The 24,703-nt window shown below is 42.3% G+C and overlaps 1 protein-coding gene across 7 annotated transcripts in view; it reads left to right on the plus strand.

Moving 5' to 3' along the window:
* The window catches only part of GLP2R (glucagon like peptide 2 receptor), a 66,090-nt gene that overhangs the window by 21,952 nt on the left and 19,435 nt on the right, over positions 1-24,703 (plus strand). For all 7 annotated transcript variants that reach the window (XM_070226538.1, XM_070226541.1, XM_070226539.1 and 4 more), the window contains 5 exons: positions 10,496-10,602; positions 12,515-12,668; positions 14,313-14,472; positions 15,279-15,339; positions 16,189-16,258. In XM_070226538.1, coding sequence (XP_070082639.1) covers positions 10,496-10,602; positions 12,515-12,668; positions 14,313-14,472; positions 15,279-15,339; positions 16,189-16,258 — 552 coding nt within the window. The remainder of the gene's footprint in view (positions 1-10,495; positions 10,603-12,514; positions 12,669-14,312; positions 14,473-15,278; positions 15,340-16,188; positions 16,259-24,703) is intronic.

Here is a 24,703-nt window from a genome sequence, read left to right on the forward strand (position 1 = left end):
GTGCCCAGGATTAGAACAGGCGAAACCCTGGGCCGCCGCAGTGGAGTGCACGAACTTAACCACTCAGCCACGGGGCTGGCCCCCATCTCCAACATTTGTGATTGATTCTTCTTTATAGTATCAAGCTCTTTTGTGACGTAGCTCCTGAACTCATTGAGTTGTCTATTTGTATTCTCTTTTAACTCATTGAGTTTTTAAATGATTGCTATTTTGAATTCTTTGTCATTTAGGTTATGGATTTGTGTGTCTTCGGGATTGTTTTCTGGGTACTTGTCATTTTCCTTCTGTTCTAGAGATTTAATATATTTTTTCATAATATATGAATGGCATGGATTTGTGCCTCCACATGGAGATAGAGTTTGGTTACTGCTTCCACTTGCTGCCACTGGGGGTAGGTGGCAGCCCCTGTGTAATCTTTGTCCAGGATCTCTGCCAGCTGTTCCTGACCAAGCCTAGGCCCCTCCTTGGGATCATAGTGGCCCTGTGGGGCCTCCCGTCAGCTGTGGGAACAATCATATGGGGGCTTTGGGTTACTGGTGCCTGTTCCCACAGACCCACCTAGAACACGCTCCATCCTTAGGGTCTGCAGCAATGTTAGGGGCTTTCATGGCAGCTGGGAGCTGGTTTTCCCAGACTCACAGCTCTGCCACTCTCTGGTTCCACTGCATCTCACTTGCACACTCTGGGCCGCAGCAGAGCTATGGGCCTCTAATGCAGCCAGCGGTTAGTTCACCTGGCCGTGCCGCTTCTGCTCTTAGGTCACCCAGCCTTTGTGCTTGGTGGGTGTGGCCTCCCCACTAGGGCTGAGTAGAGGCTTTCCCTGGGGCTGCTGTGGAACCATGGATTTTCCCTCTGGACTAAGGAGCAGTCACACTGGGGCTCTGGATTGTCCCCACTCACTTGCACAGTCCCGCTGGATCTCACTTGCCACCTCAGGGCCACAGTAGAGCTATGGGTATTTAATGCAGCCAGCACAAAGCTGACATTGGCTTTTTTGGGAGACCATAAAACTTTGTTGTAGAATGTCACACCATCTGGATTATTTGTTTCCTCAGGTTATCATTAAATGTGCTCCTCCATCTTCTGTATTTCCAGTGAGCTCAAAGTTAGGTTTATAGGCTTGGTACGACTCAAGTTAGTCCTCACTGGTGCTGTGTACATTGTATAGCATCACATCAGAAGACCAAAATGTCAGATGTCACACTATAATGATGTTGCGTTTGATCATTGGTCAAGATAGCACCAGCCAGATCTCCCTGTGGTAAAGGTACATTTCTCCTTTTGTCTTTGCTCAGTAATTGATGGGCTGATACTTTGGTACCATGTGTTTATCTTGTTCCCTGACAAAGCTTCATCGGTGTTTTAACCTTCCTTGATGATGCTTGCTTGAATTGATGCAAGCTCTAGCATTCCTTCTACATTTCCTGGCTGGCAGTCTTCTGAAAAGAAGACCTCTTTGTCCTTCCCTCATTTTTTGAGTATTTCTATGGACCTACAGGTTGTTATTATTATACTTATATTTATTCTTGATATTATATCTATTATCATATATTGTATAGAGAGATATTATATATGGTGATGTTATTATATTACTTATATTTATTATTCTTTTTGCTGCTCAATGTCTTCTGGATTTAGCTCATGAAATCCCTTCAAACCAGCTTCATGTCCTTTTTTTATGATCCCATGGTCTCTGAGCTCTTCCTTATTTTGTGGCACGACAAGATCGTCCAAGCTCATCTTATATTTCCCGTTCCAAGCCCAAATGACCTATTTCTTCAATAAGTCCTGGATTCTTTAAATGGAGGAATGGCATTAGAAACCAAGATCTAAGTGCTAGGTGTGCTAGGTCGTAGGACCTTTCAGTGTACGGACCTAAGAAAAAAACATTTTTATAATGAAGACTTCATATTGATAATTCTGCTTCAAATTTAACATTTAGGATTTTTGCTTGTCTTCTTTTACTTTGCATTATGTAGCTGTTCTCTTTCAGGGGAAGTTTTGCTTCCTGATAACTTTATCATAATTAATTATTTACCTTTCCCTACAGTACATGTAAAACGGTTTCAACTTTAAAATATTAAAATTGCCACTAAGAATATGAACCTACTTGGTAAAATTTAAGATTCTTTGCAGCTCTTTTTTTTTTAATAGCAGTAACACTGGTTTATAACATTACATAATTTTTAGTTGTGCATCATTATAGTTTAATTTCTGTGTAGATTACATCATATTCACCACCCTCTGGTAACCACCAATCCAATCTTTGTCTCTATATGTTTGTTTGTCATTATTTTTATCTTCTACTTATGAGTGAGATCATATTGTATTTGACTTTCTCCCTCTGACTTATTTCGCTTAGCATATTACCCTCAAGGTCCATCCATGTTGTCACAAATGGCCAGATTTCATCATTTCTTATGGCTGAGTATATTCCATTGTGTATATATACCACATCTTCTTTATTCATTCGTTTTGCAGCTCTTTTTATCCTCAGACCATATCCCATGTTCAGAGTACTGTAGTCATAATTATTTGCAATAATTATTTTCTCTTTATGGTCATGTTATTAATTGAATATACAGTTTTATTCATTTGTTTCTATTAGTGCTATAAGTTTGCCATTTTTGTTCTTCTCTCTTTAATTTTATTTTTTAGTAAACAACATATGGCAGGCTTTGAAAGCCAAAACTATATAAATAAGTATACTCAGAGAAGTCCTGCTCCCATCACTATCTCTACCCTGTTTCTACCTACCCCCTATAGATAACTATTTTTATTATTTTCTGGTTTATCTTCTCACTGTTTTTTCTTTTCTTTGTATCAAATTATAATATGCATCTTATGTTTCTTTTTGCAAAACTAAGCAAATATATAAACATGTTATTTCCCATTTTTCTCACACAAAAGGCAGTATACCAGGTATCCTATTCTGCATCTTGATTTTTTTCACTTAACAACATATCCTGGAAATTACCTTGTATTAGTTCCTATGAACATTTCTCTTTTTTTCTTTTTACAGCTGCATAGTTCTCTATCATGTAAATGTACTATAGTTTATACTATACTATACTCTCTTGTGGTCATGAGTTATTTCCAATCTTTTATTACTAATGATGCTGCCTTGAATAACCTTGTAAGTGTATGTTGGTTCATGTTTGTGGTGGTTTATCTTTCAGAAGATTCGTAGAAATGGGATTACTGAATTAAAGGTAGATGCATATATAATTTTGTTAGATTTTGCTAAATTCCCCTCCAGAGGGGTTGTACTATTTTTCCCTCCCTTCAGCAATGTATGAGAATGTCTGTTTCCCCAGTGGATGCTTATTGCACATGGATTATGACGCATTTCATGAAGATGTCTAAGTGACTTAAGATTCACCAGTTGGTACTGAGAGTGAACTGGAGACTAGCTGGGCGTTCTGGGGCCTCTGGGAAGTAGCTACGTTTTGGTAGAGCCCTGAATGTAGAAGACAGTTTAAGAAACTCCTCTAAAGCAGTGAATTAAACCAGCTGCACCAGGTGCTATTGGTGCTCATCCACACCCCCTAGCCCTAACCAGTTCACGGCACAGCTGTCTAATCTCTCACCTCTAGTATGTGCATGTCTTCACTGGTCCTCTGGTTCTTGGAGGCCACTTTGTCTGCTGGAAAGTAGGTCCAAAGTTCCAGGGAATTAATGCCCACTGGAGGTAGCCCTCAACCAGAGACTGGCAGGAATTGGTATATAAATATCCCAGCTCCCTCAGCCTTGGGGTGGTTAACGCTGAGGATTTCAGAGCTTGTGCAGTGGGATTAAGATCCAGTTGCCCACAGTGGTAACTGTCTTGATATTGCACCCTTTCTTTTTTTTTTCTTAAAGTTTGGCACCCAAGCTAACATCTGTTGCATTTGTTGCCAGTCTTCCTTTTTTGTTTTTTCCTTCTTCTCTCCAAAGTTCCCCAGTACATAGTTGTATCTTCTAGTCGTAGGTCCTTATTGCTCTGCTATGTGGGATGCTGCCTCATCATGGCTTGATGAGCCATGCTAGATCTGAGCCCAGTATCCAAACCAGCGAAACCCTGAGCCACCAAATTGGAGCGTGCGAACTTAACCACTCGGCCCCTACACCCTTTATTTTTCCTAACTTCTCCCTTCCCCTACTGATGGTTTTTCACTTTCCATTTAGACTACTTGCATTCCAATACTTGCGTCAGGGTCTGCTTCTGTGGAAACTCAAAGGAAGACACAGATAAATGAAAAACAAGCATTTCCCCTAATTTGTTTGTAGAAATCATAAAATACACATTTTTAAAAATAATGATTCAGAAATGGATTATTAGGCTATTTAATTAAATGCATTAGCCTCATACCTCCAATAAAATAAATGATATTAAAATGATCCACTAAAGTTTTGGTATGCCACCTGAACCGTCAATTTAAAGAACTCACACCACTTTGTGTGTAGAAACACAAAACACTTCTCTGCTTTCAAGATGTTTATAGTCTATCTAGAAAGCCAAGAAAATGCAAACAATGTGTTAATGAATAATGTAATTGATGCATCAATTTGTAAAACAGACAACAAGTGCTCTGGGGTTCAGAGTTGACAGTACACAGAGAGGCATTCAGGGAGGACTTCTTGTAAGAGGTAGGTTTGTGCTGGTCTTAGGATAGATTTAGTTTCAAGGAAAGGAGAAGCCAACAAGAGCAATTAGAGACCTGACAGGATTATAGGAATCTTGATGCGGTCCATAGAAAATAATTCTAGATAGAAATGTGCTTGGGCTTGCTTTGGAAAGGCTCAAAAGCTACACAGAGAATTCCACATCTGGACCACCACTAAAAGAAATATTGAAGAAATTCCTTAGCACAGAAAGGAAAATATACCATAGTGAAATTTTGACCTACATAAAGGAATGAAGAGCACCAAAAATGGTAAATATGAGGGTAAATATTTTTTATCTTATTTTAAAAATCTTCTTAAAAGATAAATGAGTGAAAACAGTAACAATGTATTATTATGGAGTCTGAAATATATGTATAAGTAAAATGTGTGACAACAATAGCACAAAGGCCAAGATGCAGGACATGGAAGTATTCTGTTGTAAGGTTCTTAAACTATACATGAAGTAGTGAAATAGTACATGATAGTAGACTATGATATGTTAAAGATGTATACTGTAAACCCTAAAACAACCACTAAAAAGAAAAACAAAGAGATATAGCTAATAGGTCATTAAAGAAGAAAAAAATGAAATAAAAAACATACTCAAACCAAAATAAGATAGAAAAATAAGGAAAGAGAACAAAGAAAAGATGCGACAAAGAGAACCTCAGTGGATTTAAACTCAATCAGATAAATAATCACATTAAATGTAAATGATCTAGACATCTCAATTAAAAGACGGGGTTGTCAGATTGGATTAAGAAGAAAAAAACAAAGCAAAACCCAACCAAATAATGTCTTCAAGACATTTATTTTAAGTATAAAGACCTAGGTTAAAATTTAAAAGATGAGTAAAAGATATACAAAACAAACAAATACTAATGAGAAGAAAGGAGGAGTAGGTATATTGATATCAGACAAAATAGATTTCAGAGCAAGAAATATTACTAGGGATGTAGAAAGTCATTTTGTATTAATAAAGAGATAAATTCATCAGGAGAACCTATCAATCCCAAATATTAATACCTAATAACAATTCCCAAAGCTCATAAGGCAAAAACTGGTAAGTTTTAAAAGAGAAATAGACAAGGCCCCAAGTATAGTCAGAAATTTCAACACTTCTCTCCGAATAGTTGACAGAAACAAGTAGACAGAAAATCATTAATTATATAGAGAAGTTGAACAATACTGTTAAACAAATTGACCTAATTAACAGTGATAGAACACTCCATTCAAAACCAGCATATGTTTTTTTCAACTACACATTGAATATTTATCAAAAATCACCTTAGTTGAACCATGAAACAAATTTTAATAAATGCAAAAATTTCAAACCATACAAAATATGTTTTTTGGCTAAAATGAAGTTAAGCTAGAAATCAATAATGGAAAGATTTCTGGAAAAATTCCCAAATATTTTAGAACTAAATGATATACTTCCAAGTAACCCATAAGTCATATAAGAAATTAGAGGGAAATTAATAAATATTTTGAACTAAATAAAAATGAAAATACAGCATATTAAAATTTGTGAGGTGCAGCTAAAACAGAGAGAACTTTATAGTATTCTTATAGTAGAAAAGTGGAAAGGTCTGAAGTCAACGAACTAAGCTTCCACCTTAAGAAACTAGGAAACTAAAAGAGCAAATTAAACCCAAAGTACGCAGGAAAAAAGAAGTAGAAAGAAATAGAAATTAGTTAGATAGAAAACAGAAAACGATAGAAAAAAATCAAGGAAGCCTAAACTTGGTTCTGTAAGAAGACAAATAAATTTGATAAACTTCTAGAAAGACATTGAAAAAGAGAGATAGAATTAAAGATGAGAGGGGGAAAAAAAGAGAAAGAGAGAGAGGGAGAAAGCGAGAGAGGACATAAATGATCATATCAGGAGTGAGAAAGGGGGATCACTGCTAATACTATAGACTTTAAAAAGATGATAAGGGATTATTATGAACACCTCTCTGCCAGTAATTTTTACAAGTTGGATAAAATTGAAAAGTTTTTTTAAAAGAAACAAACTACCAAAATTCACTAAAGAAGAAATAGATAACTGAATAGCTCTATATCTATTAACAAAATCACGTCATAGTTAAAAACTCTCCTATAGAGAAAACTGCAGACCCATTTGGCTTCAATGGTGAATTCTACCAAATATTTAAGGACAAAATAATACCAATTCTACACAAAATTTCCAGAAAATTGAAAAGGAAGAAATACTTCCCAACTCAGTCTATGAGGCCATCAGTACAGAGCTACCAAGACTGGACAAAGAGAGTACAAGAAAAGAAAAGTATACACCAATATTCCTCATGAACATAAAAGAAAAATCCTTGACAAAATTTTAGCAAATTGAATCCAAAAATATGTTAAAAGATTAATAATCATGACCAAGTGGACTAAACCAAGAATGCAATGTTTGTTTAACATCTGAAAATTAATCAGAGTAATTCGACATATTAGACTGAAAAAGAAAAAACGTGATCATCTCAATAGATGAACACAAATCATTTGATAAAATTCAACCTTAATTCATGATAAAAATTCTCAGCCTATTGGAACAGAAGGCAACTTCCTCAACTCAAATGTGTTGGTAGGTTGAATAATGGCCCCCCAGAGATGCCCAGGTCCTAAGTCTCAGAACCTGTGAATATGTTACTTTATATAACAAAAAGGTCTTTGCAGGTGTGATTGAGTTAAAGATCTTAAGATGAGGAGAATATCCTGGATTACCCAGGTGGGCCCAATATAATCGTAAGTGGCCTAATAAGAGAAAGACAAAGGAGTTTGAGTCAGAGAGAAAAGATACAAGAATGGGAGTAGAGGTCATAGAGGAGAGAAGATGCTACACTCCTGGCTTTAAAGATTGAGGAAGGGGCCCTGAGTGAAGAAATACAGAGGCTGGAAAAGGCAAGCCAATGGGTTGTTCCCCGGAGCCTTCAGAAGGAAGGCTGGCCTGCCAAAACTTTGATTTTAGCCTAGTGAAGCTGATTTTGGATTTCTGACCTCCAGAACTGTAAGAAAATGAATCATGTCGTTTTAAGCCACCAAACTTGTGATAATTTGTTACAGCAGCCACAGGAAATTAATATAAAAGGGCATCTTTAAAAAACTTGCAGCTAATATCATACTAATTGATGAAAGAGTGAATGCTTTTGCCTAAGATCTATAACAAGGTAATGAGTCCACTCTCTCCACTTTTATTCAGCATTGTTCTGGAGGTCCTACCCAGAGCAATAAGGCAAGAAAAAGAAATAAAAAACATAGAGTTTGGAAAAGAAGTGAAAATGTTATTCATAGACAACATGATCATGTGTTGAAAATCCCAAGGAATCTATGCAAAACACTACCAGTATTAACAAATAGGTTTAGCAAGGTTGCAGGATACAGATCAATACAAAAATCAGTTGTATTTTAATATACTAACAATGAGCAATTGAACATCGAACTTGACAGCAGTATCATTTACAACAGCATTAAAAATATGAAACATATGGGGATAAATTTGACAAAAGATGAGCAGGACCTATACACTGAAAACTACAAAGCATTGTAGAGAGAAACTAAAGAAAACCTAACTAAATGGGCAGATATACTATATTCATGAACTCTAAACTGATTCATAGTTTCAATGCAATCCCAATCAAAATCCCAGCAGAGTTTTTGTAGAAAGCGACAAGCTGATTCTAAAATTCATATGGAAATGCAAAAGACCTAGAATAGTCAAAACAACCTTGAAAAAGAATGAAGGTGGAAGACTAACACCAACTGATTACCAGACTTACTATGAAGTGATATTAATCAAGACAGTACCGTATTAGCATAAAGTTAAACATACACAATAATGGAAGAGAATACAGAGTCCAGAAACAGAGCCACATGTATAAAAGCAATTGATTTTTGACAGAAGTGTCAAGGTGATTCAATGGGGAAAGAATAATCTTGCCAACAAATGGTGCCAGAACAATTGGATGCAAAAAAACCCCAAACTTCAACCCTTGCCTCTCGCCATGAATAAAAATTAACTAGAAATGGATTATAGACCTAAATGTAAGAGCTCAATCTATTAAACTTCTAGGAAAAAACATAGCTAAAAATCTTAAGGCCCTTAGGTTAGGTAAAGATTTCTTAAATAGGACACAAAAAGCACAAACTACAAAAGAAAAAGTTGATAAGTTGGACTTTATCAAGATAAAAAACTTCTGCTCTTCTAAAGATGCTATTAAAAAAAATAAAAAGACAAGCTACAGAAAGGGAGAAAAAGCTTGCAAAACATGTCTGAAGAGAGTTCTATCTAGAATACATAAAGAATATTTACAATTCAAAGTTAAGGACACAAACAATTCAGTTTAAAAGATGGCCAAATATTTGAACAGATACTTTACCCAATAAGATATACAGATGGCAAATAAGCACATGAAACGGTTCCCAATATCATTAATCATTAGAGAAGGGGAAATTAAAACCACAATAAGCTACTACTACACCCCCATTAGAATGGCTAGAATTTATATTGTATGAAGTCTAGAATCCAGAGCAGCTGGAACTCTCATATACTTCTCTTGGGAATGTAAATTAATACAACTTATTTAGAAAACAGTTTGGGAGTTTCTCAAGGAGTTAAAACATATAGCATACTACTCCACCATTCTATTTCTGCATATTTATCAGAGAGAAGTGAAAACCTATGTCCACACAAAAACTTGTACAGAAATTTTCATAGAAACTTTGTGAAAGCCAAACTCTGACAGCTACCCGAATGTCCATCAATAGGTCAGTGGATAAATAAGTTGTACTGTATTCTACCGGCATGAAATTCTACTCAGCAATAAAAAAGTAATGGACTATTGGTAATACTATGGCATGGATGAATCTCAAAATAATTATTCGGAGGGAAACAAGCCTGACAAAAAAAAGAGTACATATCGTAAGACTCTATTTATATAAACTTTTAGAAAAGCCAAACCAATCTTTCATGACAGAAGGCAGACCAGTGTTTGCCTGGGCATGGGGTGGCAGAGGGCAATGAGAGGAGATGTATTACCAAGGATGATGAGGAGAATTTTGGGAGAAGAGGGAAATGTTCATTATCTTTATTGTGGTGATAAAATCACAGTCACATTCAGGTACAAATTCATCAAGGTTTGCACTTTAAATGTGTGCAGTTTATTGTACATCAATTATAGTTCAAAAAAGCTGATAAAAGAATTATATAGAGACGTTTAAGATATAATTAAGCAGGTAATAAGTATTTACTGTGGGCTCTTGTACAAAAATCTATTTCAAAACATGATTTTGACAGTGATGTGCATGATGAGTTCAATAAGAAGTTGGGACTCCATTGGAAAATCACACGTGAATTTCCAGTAAATTATCCTCTGTTCACAATCAGGCTATCCTGGGACTCAGAGAAAGCATTCCACTGTTTTCTTGGGTCTTTGCTAAAGATCATCTATGAAAAGTTACTTAAGGAGGGAGACATCCAGGTGGAAATCTGGCCCCATCTTCCAGAGAGAAGGACCTCTAAGGATAGCACTCCAGGGGCAAAGAACCGATCCTCGTTCCCAAAGCAGCCTCTTGTCCTGGGCACAATTCTACGATTCTGTGAATCTTGGTGCATCAATGCCGGGCTGTGGGACAGGCTGTGGGGGTAAGACCCACAGTGGGCTCTTCACTCATCAAGGCTCTCTGGCCTCTAAGATGTGCCAGACAGCAGTCTAAGCTACCCTACTTGGGTGTCAGTGAGAATAGGGTGCGTACCTACACCAATAGTGGTCCTGGGCATGGAACTGGGGTTGGAGACCAGAGCCGCCTGGCTTGGTGGTCATGTCTGCTCTTCCTCTGTGTTCAGGAGGAGCACCATGCCTTGCTGTCGACCTTGCAGCTGTTGTACACCGTGGGTTACTCCCTCTCCATTGTCTCCCTCTTCCTGGCTCTCACCCTCCTCTTGTTTCTTCGGTGAGTGGAACGTCTGCTGGCAAGTGTTCAGGCATGTATCCTGGAATTTGCTCATTGGCTTCCTCTAGAAAGCAGTAGAAGACTGGGCTGGATGATCTCATGGCTCATCAGAGCTGGAAGGGATCTGAGAGTCTCCAGTCCATCCATCCCATTTTGCAGATGAAGGGGAAAAGTGATATCAGAGGTCCAGCGAGAGGCACAGAGTCACCCCAGGTCACAAAGCACAGCCAGAACTGAAATCTGGGACTCCTATCCCTGCTTTTGCCTCTTTTGGATTAGATCACCTCCTATAGATTAAGCCCATTGAATTAGATAACACGCATATCTACTACAGCCCATTCTCACGGCGACTCCACCAAAGGCATTATTTTTACAGAAGAGATTAAGAAACTTCTCTAAAACAAATTAATGAGAGGTAGAGCTCAAATTTTAATCCAGGGCCCTCAAACTCCAATTAGCTATCAATTATTTGAGTGCTTTCTCTGTGCCAGCCACTATTCTAAGCACGTTACACGCATTAAGACATTTAAGTCTCATCTTAACCAGAATTAAGATTAATTCTAATCCTAGGAGATTAGCATTATTATGATTATCCCCATTTTATAAGTGAGTTAACTGAAATATGGAGAGATGAGTAACTTGCCCAGGGTCACACAGCTAGTGTGTGATGAAGCCAAGATCACAACTAGGCATTTCCGCTCCCTTATCCAAGGCTGTTTTTCAGAATCCAAAACCTGAGTGCATTTTACTAAATCATGTTTTCAGAAATCACCCAAGTGAGATATTTATAGCCCCACTAGGGAGCCCTCCATGGCTGTCTCCCAGTCTCGGCCCATCCAGCAATGTAAATGAGTATAACATGGCGGAATTTGCATTTGACACAGATGCAGGAAACCTGGATGGGGACCCTGGGGACGTGGATGAGAGTTCCAGAGCAGCTTCCTTCCTAAGGCTCATGCTAGATCCAGGTCTGGCCCCATCTGGTGCCCCAATCCCAGGGTGTTCTACACCTCCTGGAGCAGTCATGACCAACTATCCCACTGGGAGAGCAATTTTAAACAATGGAAGAGTTCCTGTGCTCACCACTGTCCTTCACCTCCGGCACTCACCTCCCCAAAGTCCCAGAACCACGCCAGGAGAAAATAATTGCCCAGCGCTGCAGGATGCAACTTACCATAGCCTGGGTCAACCAAGTGTCCATTTTGCCTCAGGCACTGGGAAGAGTAAGACCCAGTTCCAACCCTTGAGTAGCACCCAATCTAGTTAAGGAAAAGGATGCATAAATCCTAACACACAAGGACCTGCCTCAAATCCTTTTTGGAAATAAAAAAAGTAATAATAGCTTGAAAGGGAGGCAGGATGGAGTGTGTGTTGCACCGGGACACAGGCAGGGCTGGGAGGGCACAGTGATGGAAGAGGATCCTTTGGGCTAGGGAGACTGAGGATGCACAGTTTTACGTCAGCTGGTACAAAAAGAACCTACAGGAGGCTCCAGGTGGGTGAGGGAGAGGAGGTGAGAGCTGACATTTTCTGGCCACTTACATGCCAAGTACTGTGTGAGCACTTTTCACCCACTAATTGATTGAATCCTCCTGTGACCCTTTGAGGCGAGGGCTCTTATTCTTCCAGGCAGTAGAGCCTCAGAGACCCATATTTTTTTCTTTTTTTGCTGAGGAAGATTCGCCCAGGCATGTTGAACATGTTACACAGGTGTTAGCTGCTATTATTCCCATGTTACAGTGAGGAAAATGAGGACAGAGAAGTAAGATCACAAAAGCCAGCCATCCAGCTCTGGAGCCCGCACCACGAACCCCGGCCCTTGAATGACAGATACTCAGGTGTTTCAGGCACAGGGCCATCCGTCTGAGCTGTTCTTTCCTGAGGGAAGGCACTCGGTTTTCTCCTTGCACAGAAAACTCCACTGCACACGCAACTACATCCACATGAACTTGTTTGCTTCTTTCATCCTGAGAGCCCTGGCTGTGCTGGTGAAGGATGTCATCTTCTACAACTCCTACTCCCGGAGGCCCAACAATGAGAAGGAGTGGATGTCCTATGTGTCGGAGGTACGTTCTTTCTCATCGTTGGCCTCCCACCTGGTGGGTCAGTACTGCAGAGGGCAGGAAGGTGGGCTGGGGAGGGGAAGAGGGAGGTAAAGGGATGTCAAAGCCTTTCTGGTTGGAGATGCATCATCTAGCAAAAAAAAAAAAAAAAAAAAGCCTCCCAAGAGTGGGGCACATGAAGGAAATCAGCAGCAGGGCTGCTGTGGGAGCCCTTGTGTGGGAAATTTCTTCATCTGTAAATAAAAGAATGGGACCAGATCAACCTTTTTTAGTATTACTATTTTTTAAAGCTGCAAAACTTTTCCACATTGAAATCTGCATCTATTGAGATGTTTTTTCCTCTATCCTGTTAATAATGAGTGCAGTAATTGGTTAAACTAACCTTGCATTCCTGGAATGAATCCAGCTAGATTCTGATAGATTATTCTTTCCCCTTTATTGCTGGATTCCATTTGCTAATACCGTTTTTTTTTTTAAGAATTTCCTCATCCACATTTGTAATTTTCTTTTCTCGTTAATGCCTTTGTCAAGTTTTGGGGTAAAGTTTGTGCTGACCTCTTAAAATAAATCAGAGTTGTTCTCTCTTTCTCTATTTTCTCGAAGAATTTATTTAAGATGGGTATTATTTCTTCCTTAAATGTTTGATAGATTACTCAAGTGAAGCCATTTGGGCCCAGAGATTTCTTTATTGGAAGACTTTTAATTATATATTCATTATAACTCATATTCAGATGTTCTATTTCTCCTGATGTGAGCTGTAGTAATCTGTTTTTCTAGGAATTTGTCTACTTCATCTAATTTATTGGCATAATATTGTGCATATTCCTTTAAGATCTTTTTAAGGTCTATTGTGTCCATGATGTGTTCCTTTTTTCATTCCCAGTATTGATTATTTGTGCCTTCACTCTCTTTTTTCCTCCCTTGATCATCCTTGCCGAAGTTTCTCAATTTTATAGGACTTTTCAAAGAAGAAACTTTTGGCATTGTTGATACTCTTTATTTTATGTTCTCTAGTTCATTAACTTCTGCTTTTATCTTTATTCTTTCCTCCCAAGTACGTTCTTTGGGTTTAATTTGCTGTTATTTTTCTAACATTTTTGACATATTGAAGAAAATTGATTTTCTTTTTCTTTTTTTAATAAGTGCATTTAAGGCCGTAAATTTCATTCCTGGCATGGCACTAGCTGCATACCACAAGTTGATATGCAGTATATTCCTTACATTCAGTTCAGAAATAATTTCTAATTTCTATCATCATTTCTCCTTTGGTTCATGAAGTATTTAGAAGTTCATTTCTTTGTTTCCAATCCTATGAAGATTTTTTAGTTATTGATTTATGGCTTAATTGAACTGATATCAGAGAACATACTGTTTTGAGTTTTCTTTATGGAAGTTGCTGATGATGAATTCTCTCTGTTTTTGTCTGCAAATGTCTTAATGTTGAGCAAGAGGCCAGGCTTTAAACCCTAAATGGAGCCCTGCTTCATATTTTGATATGGTTCCCAGTCTTTCTGAGAAAGTCAGCAAGGGTTGGGGAGAGGGGAGTAAAGAGGGAGGGCCTGTGCACGGGGAGGCCCTGTTCCACCCTCCTGGGGTCCAGATGCTGGGAAAGCCTGGACTCACCCTCAGGTGCTCTGTCCTCTGCAGATATCCACCTCCTGCCGCTCAGCCCAGGTCCTCCTGCATTACTTCGTGGGTGCCAATTACTCATGGCTGCTAGTCGAAGGCCTTTACCTCCACACACTGCTGGAGCCCACGGTGCTTTCTGAAAGGCGGCTGTGGCCCAGATACCTGCTGGTGGGTTGGGGTGAGTGAACTGAACCCCTAGCCTCTTCTCCTGGGGACCCATCAGAAGATGGGAGCCCAATAGAGCCTTTTATTGGAGACCCGACTAATGAGAGTCTTCTGGAACAGATAATTCCTCAATGATAAAAGACTGAAGAGAAGGGTGTGTGTGTGCTGGGAAGTTTGAGATCGGGGGCCAGCATGGTTGAGTTCTGGTGAGGACCCTCTTCCTGGCTTGCACACTGCTGCCTTCTTGCTGTGGCCTCACATGGTGAAGAGAGAGAGAGAAAGCAAGATCTCTGGCCTCTTCCTATAAGGGCACTAATCCCATCATGATGAGCCTGCCTCACCTCATCCAAACCTGCTTACCTCCAAAGTTCCCATTTCCAAATACCATCTCTTTGGGGGTTAGAACTTAAATATGTGAATTTTGAGGGGACACAAACATTTGGTTCTTAACACCAAGTAAATCTTCAAGATGACGTCTAGAACCCTTGTTGTGAAAAACTCTTGGAGAATTTAAGGCTGCAGGATCCAGAGGAAAGAACCTGGGCGTGCGACTCAGGAGGTTTTGGTTAACGTCCTTGGATTTACTCTAAGCAGCTTTGCAACATGTTCGTTCTCCTCTCTGCTTCCTGGGTTCTCTGACAGTCAAAGAATGGATGCACTCCGTGCCACCCTAGGTCTCTCCAGCTCTCACAGTCCACAAGTCTATGACAGTTGGGTTTTATAAGTTTTGACCAGCTGTGCTTGGCCCATCAGGCTGGGGTGGGAGGCAGGCAGGTTTGGCCAACTGCCTCCTAACTACGGCTCCCTCTTTTCTCCCAGCCTTCCCAGTGCTATTTGTTGTACCTTGGAGCATCGCCCGTGCGCATCTGGAGAACACAGGGTAGGTAATCTACCTGTTTGTATGCTTCCATGAGCCAGTAATTCCTAGATATGCCCAAATATGAGGAAACATACCATTTTCGCAAAGAGACTATCCACCCCCAGCCTTTCCTTTTGGCATTCTAGAATAGGCCCAGGAATGTAGACAAAATAATCAAAAATCTTTCTTATAGTAATTAGTTTATTAATTTAGTTACACATGCAAATTAGCACAAGGTAGCACAAAAATTGACTGCGTAGGTTAGCAGGGTATGTAGGTTACATCCCCTGGATGTGTAAGGATATAGGTACGAGAATGCTTATTGCATCATCATCCACAGGGGCTGGGGAAAGCAAAACCAAACAAAGAGACAAACCCCCTGAACATCCATCAACATGGGGCTCATCAGACAAATTGTGGCCTACCTATATCGTGGACTATTATGAGACTCCTAAAAAACGAATTAGTTCTATGTCTTTTGACTTCGAGGAACTGAATCTCGACAGCATGTTGTTAAGACTGTCGTTGAGTAATGTCTATGACGTGATCCCATTTCTTCCCTCCAAATAGTCATCACCAAAAAATCCCCTATCTAATTAAGAATTTATGTTTGTATGAACATGGAGAAAAATGCGGAAGGATACACAGCAAGCTGTTAGCATTGAAGAGCACCTTACTGGTAAGAAAAGTAAACAGTACCATACTACCAGGAAGGGACCTGAGTCCTCTCTTGCCCTCTCCCGCCCTTCGGGAGAGTGATGGGTGGAAAGTAAGTCTTGAGTGCAAGTCTCCTTCTTCCATAGGGCATGAAGCTTTTACATCCAACCTCATGTCGTGTTTAAGTCTTTTACTACCTGCCCTTTGTCATAGATGCTGGGGAACCAACAGCAATAAGAAAATCTGGTGGATCATCCGAGGACCCATGCTGCTTTGTGTAACGGTAAGGACCATCCCATCCACCCGTTTTCCTCTCTGAGCTCAGCTGTTATGGAGGACCCTGCCCCCCGCTCCCCGCCACACCACCGCCAAATTCTCTGGCTCAGATCGCTTGAGAAGGAGTTGCTGAACTGTGAGTAGAATCTGTTGAATGAGAAGAAACAAGCAAGAAACTCCTCCTTGTTCTTGTCCAGGACCTAAATTCAGGGTTATACTACAATCCTCCTTTTCTCTGGGTCTTCAAACTATGTATAGGAATCTGTACTCAGCTCAGTGGCCCCGGATGGAATGGCTGCGATGTGTACCCTGGGGATACAGGTATCTTCAGTCATGGATCAGCCCAGGGATAACAAAGCCATTGGCTTGGATTTGAACACCATTAGCAGGAGGGAGGGGAGACTCAGGGAGCTTCTTTTATAGGAGGAAAACATAGAATCACCATTGACCCAAAGCTGAGATGGCCTTAGAGCTAGGAGATGATGCTATTCTGACACCTTGAGGAGGAAGAGCCCAGAATTTTTGGGCTGGGGGGGAACTGCTTGACCCAGATTCATAAAGCTCCTTTAGATGGTAGTGTGTGAAAACCAAAGCTCCCAAGGAAGCTTGGGAGAAGGAACAGAAAGTTAGAACACAGTTGGAAGGGTTAGCATGATCCAGAAGAGGGCAGAACATCTTTCTGCCTGGATATAGGGCCACCACCTCGAGTGCTCTCCGGCTAGGCTCTGTGCTCCCTGCTCTGCCCATCTCTTCTCTAAGATGTGGCCCGGCATCCCGTTTTTACCATTTTATGTAAATCATCTGGTATTTGCGGTTTCATGAAAGAAAAAAGCTTATTTTTTATAATAGAAGGCAGCTCTCTGCTCAGACCTGGGTGTGACAGGGAGGAAAAAACATTTGTAGAAATGACAGGAAATCCAAGGCTGTGGAGAGGCTCTTGGTGACTCGAAGGCCTGTCTCACGTCTAGCCTGAGTGGCTGCGTGTGTGCTGCTGGCTACCTCCCCGCGGGTCGTTCTGCACACAGCTGAGAGCGAGGGCTAGGTGAAGTCTGACCCCACGTGTCCCAGCGCAGCATCGCGAGCTCTGCCTCACCCCCACCCCATCTTTCACACCTCCACAGCGCTCTCCTCTCCAGCCACACTGCCCAGCTACGGTGCCAGCACCTGCCTCCTGGCTCGGCACCTCCACTGCTGCCCGGTGAAATGTACTGAGGGCCTCCTACGTACCAGCACCATTCTAAGTGCTTTGTGTGTATTAACTCATCTAATCTTCCCAACACCCCTATGAGAGGATGCTATCATCATGTTTCTTTTATTAGTGAGGACACTGCGAAGATGAGAAATTACTTGCCTAAAGTCACAGAGCCAGGAAGTGGGGCTGCTGGATCTCAGCCCAAAGAGTCTGACTGGGTGACACTAGCACTTGTACCCACAACACTGTGCTGCTTCCCCCAAAATATTGATTGCTTCCAGCCCACATGCCTGGAGTACTGACTGTCACAGGGTTTTCATGTACTAGGACCTTGCTTCGCACTCTCTCAGGTTTGAACTCGTCCCTCTGCCATCTTGTCCACCTGGCCGCTATACCTGAACACCCACCTCATGAAGTAGAAATGGTCATACCTTTTTGTGTCCTTCTCTGGTCCTGTACATACTTCTGCTACAGCCCCAGCAATGTTTTATTGCAAGTATTTGTCTAAAACCTGACTGCTGCCACTGTAAGCCCCATGTTCTATTCGTGCTGGCAGCCCACCCAAGCATGTGGTGGGCCCTGCATACACTTGTTCAATGAATGCCTGTGACCCACGCTCCTGGGCACTGGAAGGGTCTCGCTAACCAGGCGGAATAAAGCAGGATGGAGGCCAGCAGGCCTTTCCTCGGGTGGAGTTCAGCCTCAGTGCAACTGGATCCCTAATCTTTACCCTGCAGTCTTCTAGAGGCTGTATCAATGGTTCTCAATCTTGGCTGCTCTTGAAATCACCTGGGTATCTTTAAAAATTCTTTTTGCATGGGTCTCACACCCAGAGAGTGTGTTTCTTTGATCTCAGTGTAGCCTAGGGGTTCTAATGTGCAGCCAGCCAGGGTTGAAGAGCATTTTGCTATGCCCTTGCTGCTCCAAGTGTGGTCATCTGAGCGCTTGCTATAAATTCAGGTTCTCAGGCCCCACCCCAGACCTGCTGAAATAGAATCTGCATTGGAACAAGATTCCCAGGTGTTGAGTGCACGTCAAAGTTTGTGAAGCTCTTGGCCCACTCACCAGTGGTTCTCAAGGCTGGCTGTGGATTAGAAACGTCATGGCGGCTCATACCCCAGAGGACTGCATCAGAAATCCCACAGATGAGGCCAGGCAGCTGTAATTTTAAAAGCTCCTAAGTGGTTCAAATGGACAGCCAGGGCTCAAGCTGCTGCTCTGGGCCTTGCTGCTTGGCTGGCACAGCGGGCTGAGCTGTATGCTGGTTTCTTCTGGTGCTTCCTGGTTCCTGGAGCCACATTTTCTCCCACCAGGACAAGAGAATATGCTTCATCTTCTCATCTTGGATAAAATGACCTTTACATGCTCTTGCTTATACACCTCCAGTTGTGGCCAGCTACACAGAAATGGCCAGAGTCACCTTAGCTCACAGTGGCTTCTCATCCTCCCGTCCACAACTTCTCCTCCTGCTCGCCCACCCAGCGAATGACACCAGCATCTGTCTCCCAGGCGCCCAAGCCGGAAAGCTGTATGCCCTCCTGGCTTCTATCCTCCTCCTCCCAGCAGCATCCGCTCAGACTTCCAGTCTTGTCGAGACTTTCTCTGAAGATCTCTCCAGGCTGTTTTCTTCTCCTCGATCCACTGTCACTGTTCTTCAGCCCCTCGGGATTTCTTGTGCAGAATTCTGCAAAAGCCTCCTATTTAATCTCCTTTCTTCCTTCTTACCCCTGACAATCCATCCTCTGTATTGTAGCCAGAGTGGTCTTTCTTGAGCAAAATTTGATTATGTCTCTCTTCTACATGACTTTTTAATGGGTTGCTAATGTCCTCCAGCTTTGTTCCAAACTCTTTAGTGTGGTAAGTATTGTCATTCCCTGCCTACCCATCCAACCACGAGCACCCTATGCTCTATTTACATGAGAAACTCACAGCTCCCGAAATCCATCCTGGTGTTTCGCTCTTCCCATGCCTTTGCACACACTGTCCCTCTGCCTAGAATGCACATCTGATGGCCCCACATCTGCCTGATGAACTCTCTTCCTTCTTGAAGACTGAGACCTTTATTAATCTCTCTATCCCTTAAATTAAGGAAAGCCAACAGGCATGCCTGGAGGGGACAATTTCACCATCACCCTCATGAAGTTCTTACAGAAGACATTGCTGAGTTATTGTTGTCTATGTCTACAGGGGCCTGGACAAGAGGAAATGGTCTTGAACAGAAATGAGAAAAAGTCCCCTGGGTCACAAGGAAGAACATTTGACTATGAACTGCTAAAACATTGACATGGACCACAGAGAAAGGCTTTGGATTGTCCATCGCTATCAATCAATTTCCAAAAGGGGAATCTGTCCTGAAGAGTAGGGAGCAGAACCTGATGCCTTCCCAGCCTGCCAGCTCTAGGATTCTCAGATTCTATTCCCTGAGTTCAGGGCTCCCAGGGGAGTGGCAGTTATTTGTCCTACTAGACATGAAAGGGAACAGAAAGGCTGTGCAGTGACATGCAGGGAGCCCATCCCTGAGTCAGGAACCCGGGCTTCATGACGAACTCGTGGTGCGCCCTCGAGCCATGGGTGTTGACCTCTCTGGGCTTCGGACCCTCACCTGTAAAATCAGAGTTGGACTAGACCAGCGGTTCTCAGCCGAGGGTTATTCTGCCCCCTGAGGACATTTGACCATGTCTGGAGACATGTTTATTTGTCATGCCTGGGGTTGGGTGCTACTGGCATCTAGTGGGCAGAGGCCAGGGATGCTGCTCAACATCCTGCAATGCACAGAACAGCCCCCCAACAAAGAAGTATCCCACCCCAAATGGCAACAGTGCTGAGGTTGAAGAACCCTGGACTGGACAGTGGCTGCACAGTACAACAAGTTGGGAGATTTTAACAAAAGCAAAACAAAAAACCCAGCCTGGACTCCGCCCCAGATTGAGGGAAACAGAACTTCCACTGTGTCGGGCTTCCTCACCACTGGGTTCTCACTCACTCGCTGTCTTGCACTTTCATCTAACAGTTATTAAGCATCTTCTCTATGCTTGGCTTGGTTCTTTCAGGGGGGGAAAATGATGCATGTCCCTATAGTTTCTGCCCTCAGAGAATTCAGACTCCTCCGACCGTGACTGAGCCAATATCTGCCTTCAGCTTTGGTCGTGACCTCACATTGCAATTTTCCACTGACCTGAGTAGATATAACCCCAAGTCCGTAATAGAAGTCCTTGAACCACAGCATGGAAGGCCTGGGCCCCTGAGTGGCTGCGTGGAGCAGAGCTCCTCCTACTGCACTAGATTATCCCATACGCAAAAAATAAGCCTGTATTGTGTTAAGAAAAAAAATTTCCTGACCTCACATATTTTCTAGTTAAGCTGAAATACTAAAAAGAAGCATAATAATCAAGGTCTTGCAGGTGGCATTCGGCATTTCAGAGCATTTCACAGTCTTCTTTCATCTTGGCCAAATTTGAGGCTGGGCCTAATTTTTTGGAGTTTGGAGCAGAGGCTTCTGGGAAATGACAACTGTGCTTGGCAAACAGAGCAATGGGAACAAGGAGAGTCTTGTCCCAGATTCAGACTCCCTGTTGAGCATCCCCACTTATCACAGCCAGGCTTCTCCCCACCCCGTTCCCCATCCCGACTGGGTCTGCATTTGCTGATCAGCATCTGGGTTGGTGTGAATGTCTGTCACGTTGGATTTCCAGACATATTTACTGCTCTCTTGATTCCCTGTGTTTCAGAAATGACCATAATGTGACAGCCTGAAGAATACAGATTCTCTTTCAGTCTTTCACCAGCCACAGAAATTGGAGAACTCCCATCTCCTTGAGCATATGAGACTTCACTACTTAAATTAACCTGTTACCCTGGAGTGTACATTTAGAATAGAACCATATTAGAACATGGCGTATTCTCTTATCCTAGTCACCTTATTCCCAGTAGAAAATCCATAGTGCCTTGATTAGTCCAACCCTTCAAGGACAGCCTTACAAAATAGCTGAACTGTGTAAGATTATGTTATCCACATCCTGACTCCTGGAGTTAACAGATCAACTAGATTGAACACCCAGTTGAATGAGTCAATGAGTTGAATGAACCATCTATTATTGACTTTATGAAGTTGTAAGTCAAATGCTTTCATTCACTCTTACTGAATCTTCTCTGAGAGCCTCGGGACTTGGCAAAGCTGGGAAATTAGTAAAATTAGTCTTCATTAATCTTGTCCCTCTTTAGGTCCTCTTCCTCGCCAGGAACCCAAGGCTTTTCTGTCTCTCTGGGTTTCCATTCCCCTCCTCTAAAGAGTTACAGTGGGAGTTTCCCCATAATCCTGGATTTTCCCACCCCCTCAAAATTTAACCTTTGCTGCATCCCATTTTCTGCTTTCTATGGTGAAAGGAAGTCAGATCGTAGATGTTTATTGATTCTTCATTGTAAAAATGAACAAATGAGAGCTAGAGAGAGGGCTCCCTCCCTTCTTTCCCAGCATCCCTTACCTTCAGGGAGGTAAGGAATGTGCACCTTAGCTGGGCTCTTGGGAATGGAGTATTTTAACCCAAAGGAGTAGCTCTAATGGTGATCATTTTAGTCCACACAGCAGATCTGAGGAGTTGGGGTTTGGGGGTAGGTGGAGGAGTTTGGGGGTAGATGAGGCTCACCTTTGAGCCCCCACCATACTACCAATCACCTCCGTCAACCTGTAGGCACAGACCTGAGCACAGGAACTGGGGTGCCAAAGAAGTGTCACCAAGAATGTTACATCTGATAATGCACTCTGTGCTGTCTAGGACCTGAAAGGGAGCCTTATGTTTGGGATCCTATACGCCCCCATCTGGTCACAGAATCCAAGAGGAGTGGCCTGAGTTCTTGAAAAATGTCCTCATTCAGTCCCTTTCCTGCTTGTGCGCAAATGACGAACAGCACCATCCAAATGGGACTGCTGACTCTTGTTCCTCTGGGAAGCCAGGATGAACCGAGGGTCATGGTCAACGAAGCTGGCGTTGCGTTCCATGGCAATGAGGAAGTGCTTCCTCCGTGTGGCCCGTTGGTTGATGCCCATTTTCTCGTGTCTGGTCTCTGGAAGACACAAAGAACAGTGAATCAACATGCTCCTCATTACAACCTTTCATTTCCTAGGAGACAGTCCTGATTGGAATTAATTTGCTGAAATATGTGCCTTTCCCCCATTGAAGCTTACTTTGTAAGAAAAATGCCTGAGTTCAACAAACCACTAAGCCAAGGACACAACGTTTTCTCTTGTGATGGAAAACAGATATCCCATTAAAGGGATAAATTACTTGGTTACGTTTAGTTTGTATTTAAGTGTTCTGTTACTAAATATTCTTTGGCTGGGAAGCTCCATCATTCCTGTTGGCTTGTGGATTGGATACATAGCCTCTTGCATGAAATTCTAGCTTTCAGCTTTGAGCACTGATTCTCCTGAGGCCAATAAGACAAGTCATAACAGGTTCATGTGGATCCTGCAGCTTGGGTTTCAAGGTGTAGTTAAAGGGTTTTGTTTCTCAACAAGGATATGAGCACTGTGCTGGCTCAACGTCTGTAGAGACTTTACTCCACTAATTGTCACCCAATCGCCATCGCTATTGGCTTTTTCTCCATTGCATAGAGGCATTCTTAAGTCTTTTCAATTTTAAAAGCAATTGCACCCAAAATCTCTTCCAGCCCTGCATCCATTGTCAACTACTATTCTATCAGTCTGCTTCCCTTCACAGTCAAGCCTCTTAAGCGTTGTCTACACTGCCTGTCTTTCCTCTTCATGATTTGTTCACAAAACAAAGCATGGCGATCTGGCTTGTGCTCCCACCTGCAAACTGCAGCTTCTCTTAGTAAGCTCCCTGTTGCTAAGTGCAGTCTTATTTTGCTTAAATTCCGTGTGGCATTAAAACCTTAAAATTCTTCCTGTCGTAAGCATCCAGGAAAACACTTCTTTGTGGTTCACTCCAACTGCCCCAGCTCTTCTTTATCGGTCTCCTTTGCTGTCTCCACTTCCTCCACCTTTCCCTTCATTACAAGCTGATTCTCTTAACCCTCTTTTTCTCCCAGTGTACACAGTCTCCCTGGACAATCTTGCCTACTCTAATGGGTCCATGTTCTGGCGAGGACCTCTCTGCTAAAGTCTACACGTAAATATCTCACTGCCTTGAGACATCTCTTGGCTCAAAAACTAGTGGATTTATACCCCCCCTTGCTCTCCAATGCTCTATCTCCTCCATGTTCTCACTCTCTTGGTGAATGGCACTGCCACACTTTTAAGATCTAACATGAAATTTGGGGGCCATCTTTGATCTTACAGCCAACCAGTAACAAAGGTCATTTGACTCAAACTCCTTAATAATTTCTAATCCATCTCGTCCTGTCCATCACTGAAGCACCTCTCCATCATCCTCCCCCTGGAACTCTGAAAATGCCTCCCACCAGTCTGCCCTCCTCCAGTCTTGCCTTCATCCACCCTGTTCTCCACACTGCTGCTAAACTGATCTTTCTGAAATGCAGGAATGAAAATCTGATCAGATCACTTGACCGCTTAAAATTCATCACTGTCTCTCCATTGCTTTCAGAAGAAAACCCAGAGTCCTTAGTGTGACTGTAACAGGCCCTGTAGGAACTGGTGCTCCCTCTCTCTCCAGCCTCACTTCTCACGAACCTTGTTCTCATTCCTCAAGCTCTATCCAGACTCAACCACTTGCTCTTCTACCTCTCCAGGAGGCTTGTGATCTCTCGTGAGGTCGCTGTCAAGGTGCTGGCCAGGGCTGCAGCCATCTGAAGGCTTGACTGGGGCCGAAGGATCAGCTTCCAAGGTGGCTCACACACATGGCTGGCAAGTGGTGCTGGTTGTTGGTAGAACGACTCAATTCGCCCACATGAGCCTCTCCCCAGGCTGCTTGAGTGTCCTCATAACATGGAGGCTGGCTTTTTCCAGAGTGAGCAATCCAAAACAGAGAGAGAGAGAACCAGGTAGAACCATCCTTTGGAGGACCTAGCATCATCTCCACCATATTCTTTTCATTAGACGCAAATAATTAGATCTAGCTTGCATTCCAGGGCGAAGGGGGAAATTGGGCTCTGCCTTTTAAAGAGAGAAGTGTCAAAGAATTTGCAGACATATTTTTAAATTTCTACCAAGGCTCCCAAGGAAGAGCCTAATGTTCCCAGTCCTCAATAGCTGTGGAAGGTGGTCCAGGGAGTGGAGAGTGGGTGCTTCCCGGTGCCTCCCATGGCAGCAGCAGGACCTCTAGTTAGACACCGATATGGCTG

Source organism: Equus caballus, chromosome 11 (genome assembly GCF_041296265.1).
Source record: "Equus caballus isolate H_3958 breed thoroughbred chromosome 11, TB-T2T, whole genome shotgun sequence".
In the NCBI taxonomy this organism is placed as follows: Eukaryota; Metazoa; Chordata; class Mammalia; order Perissodactyla; family Equidae; genus Equus; species Equus caballus.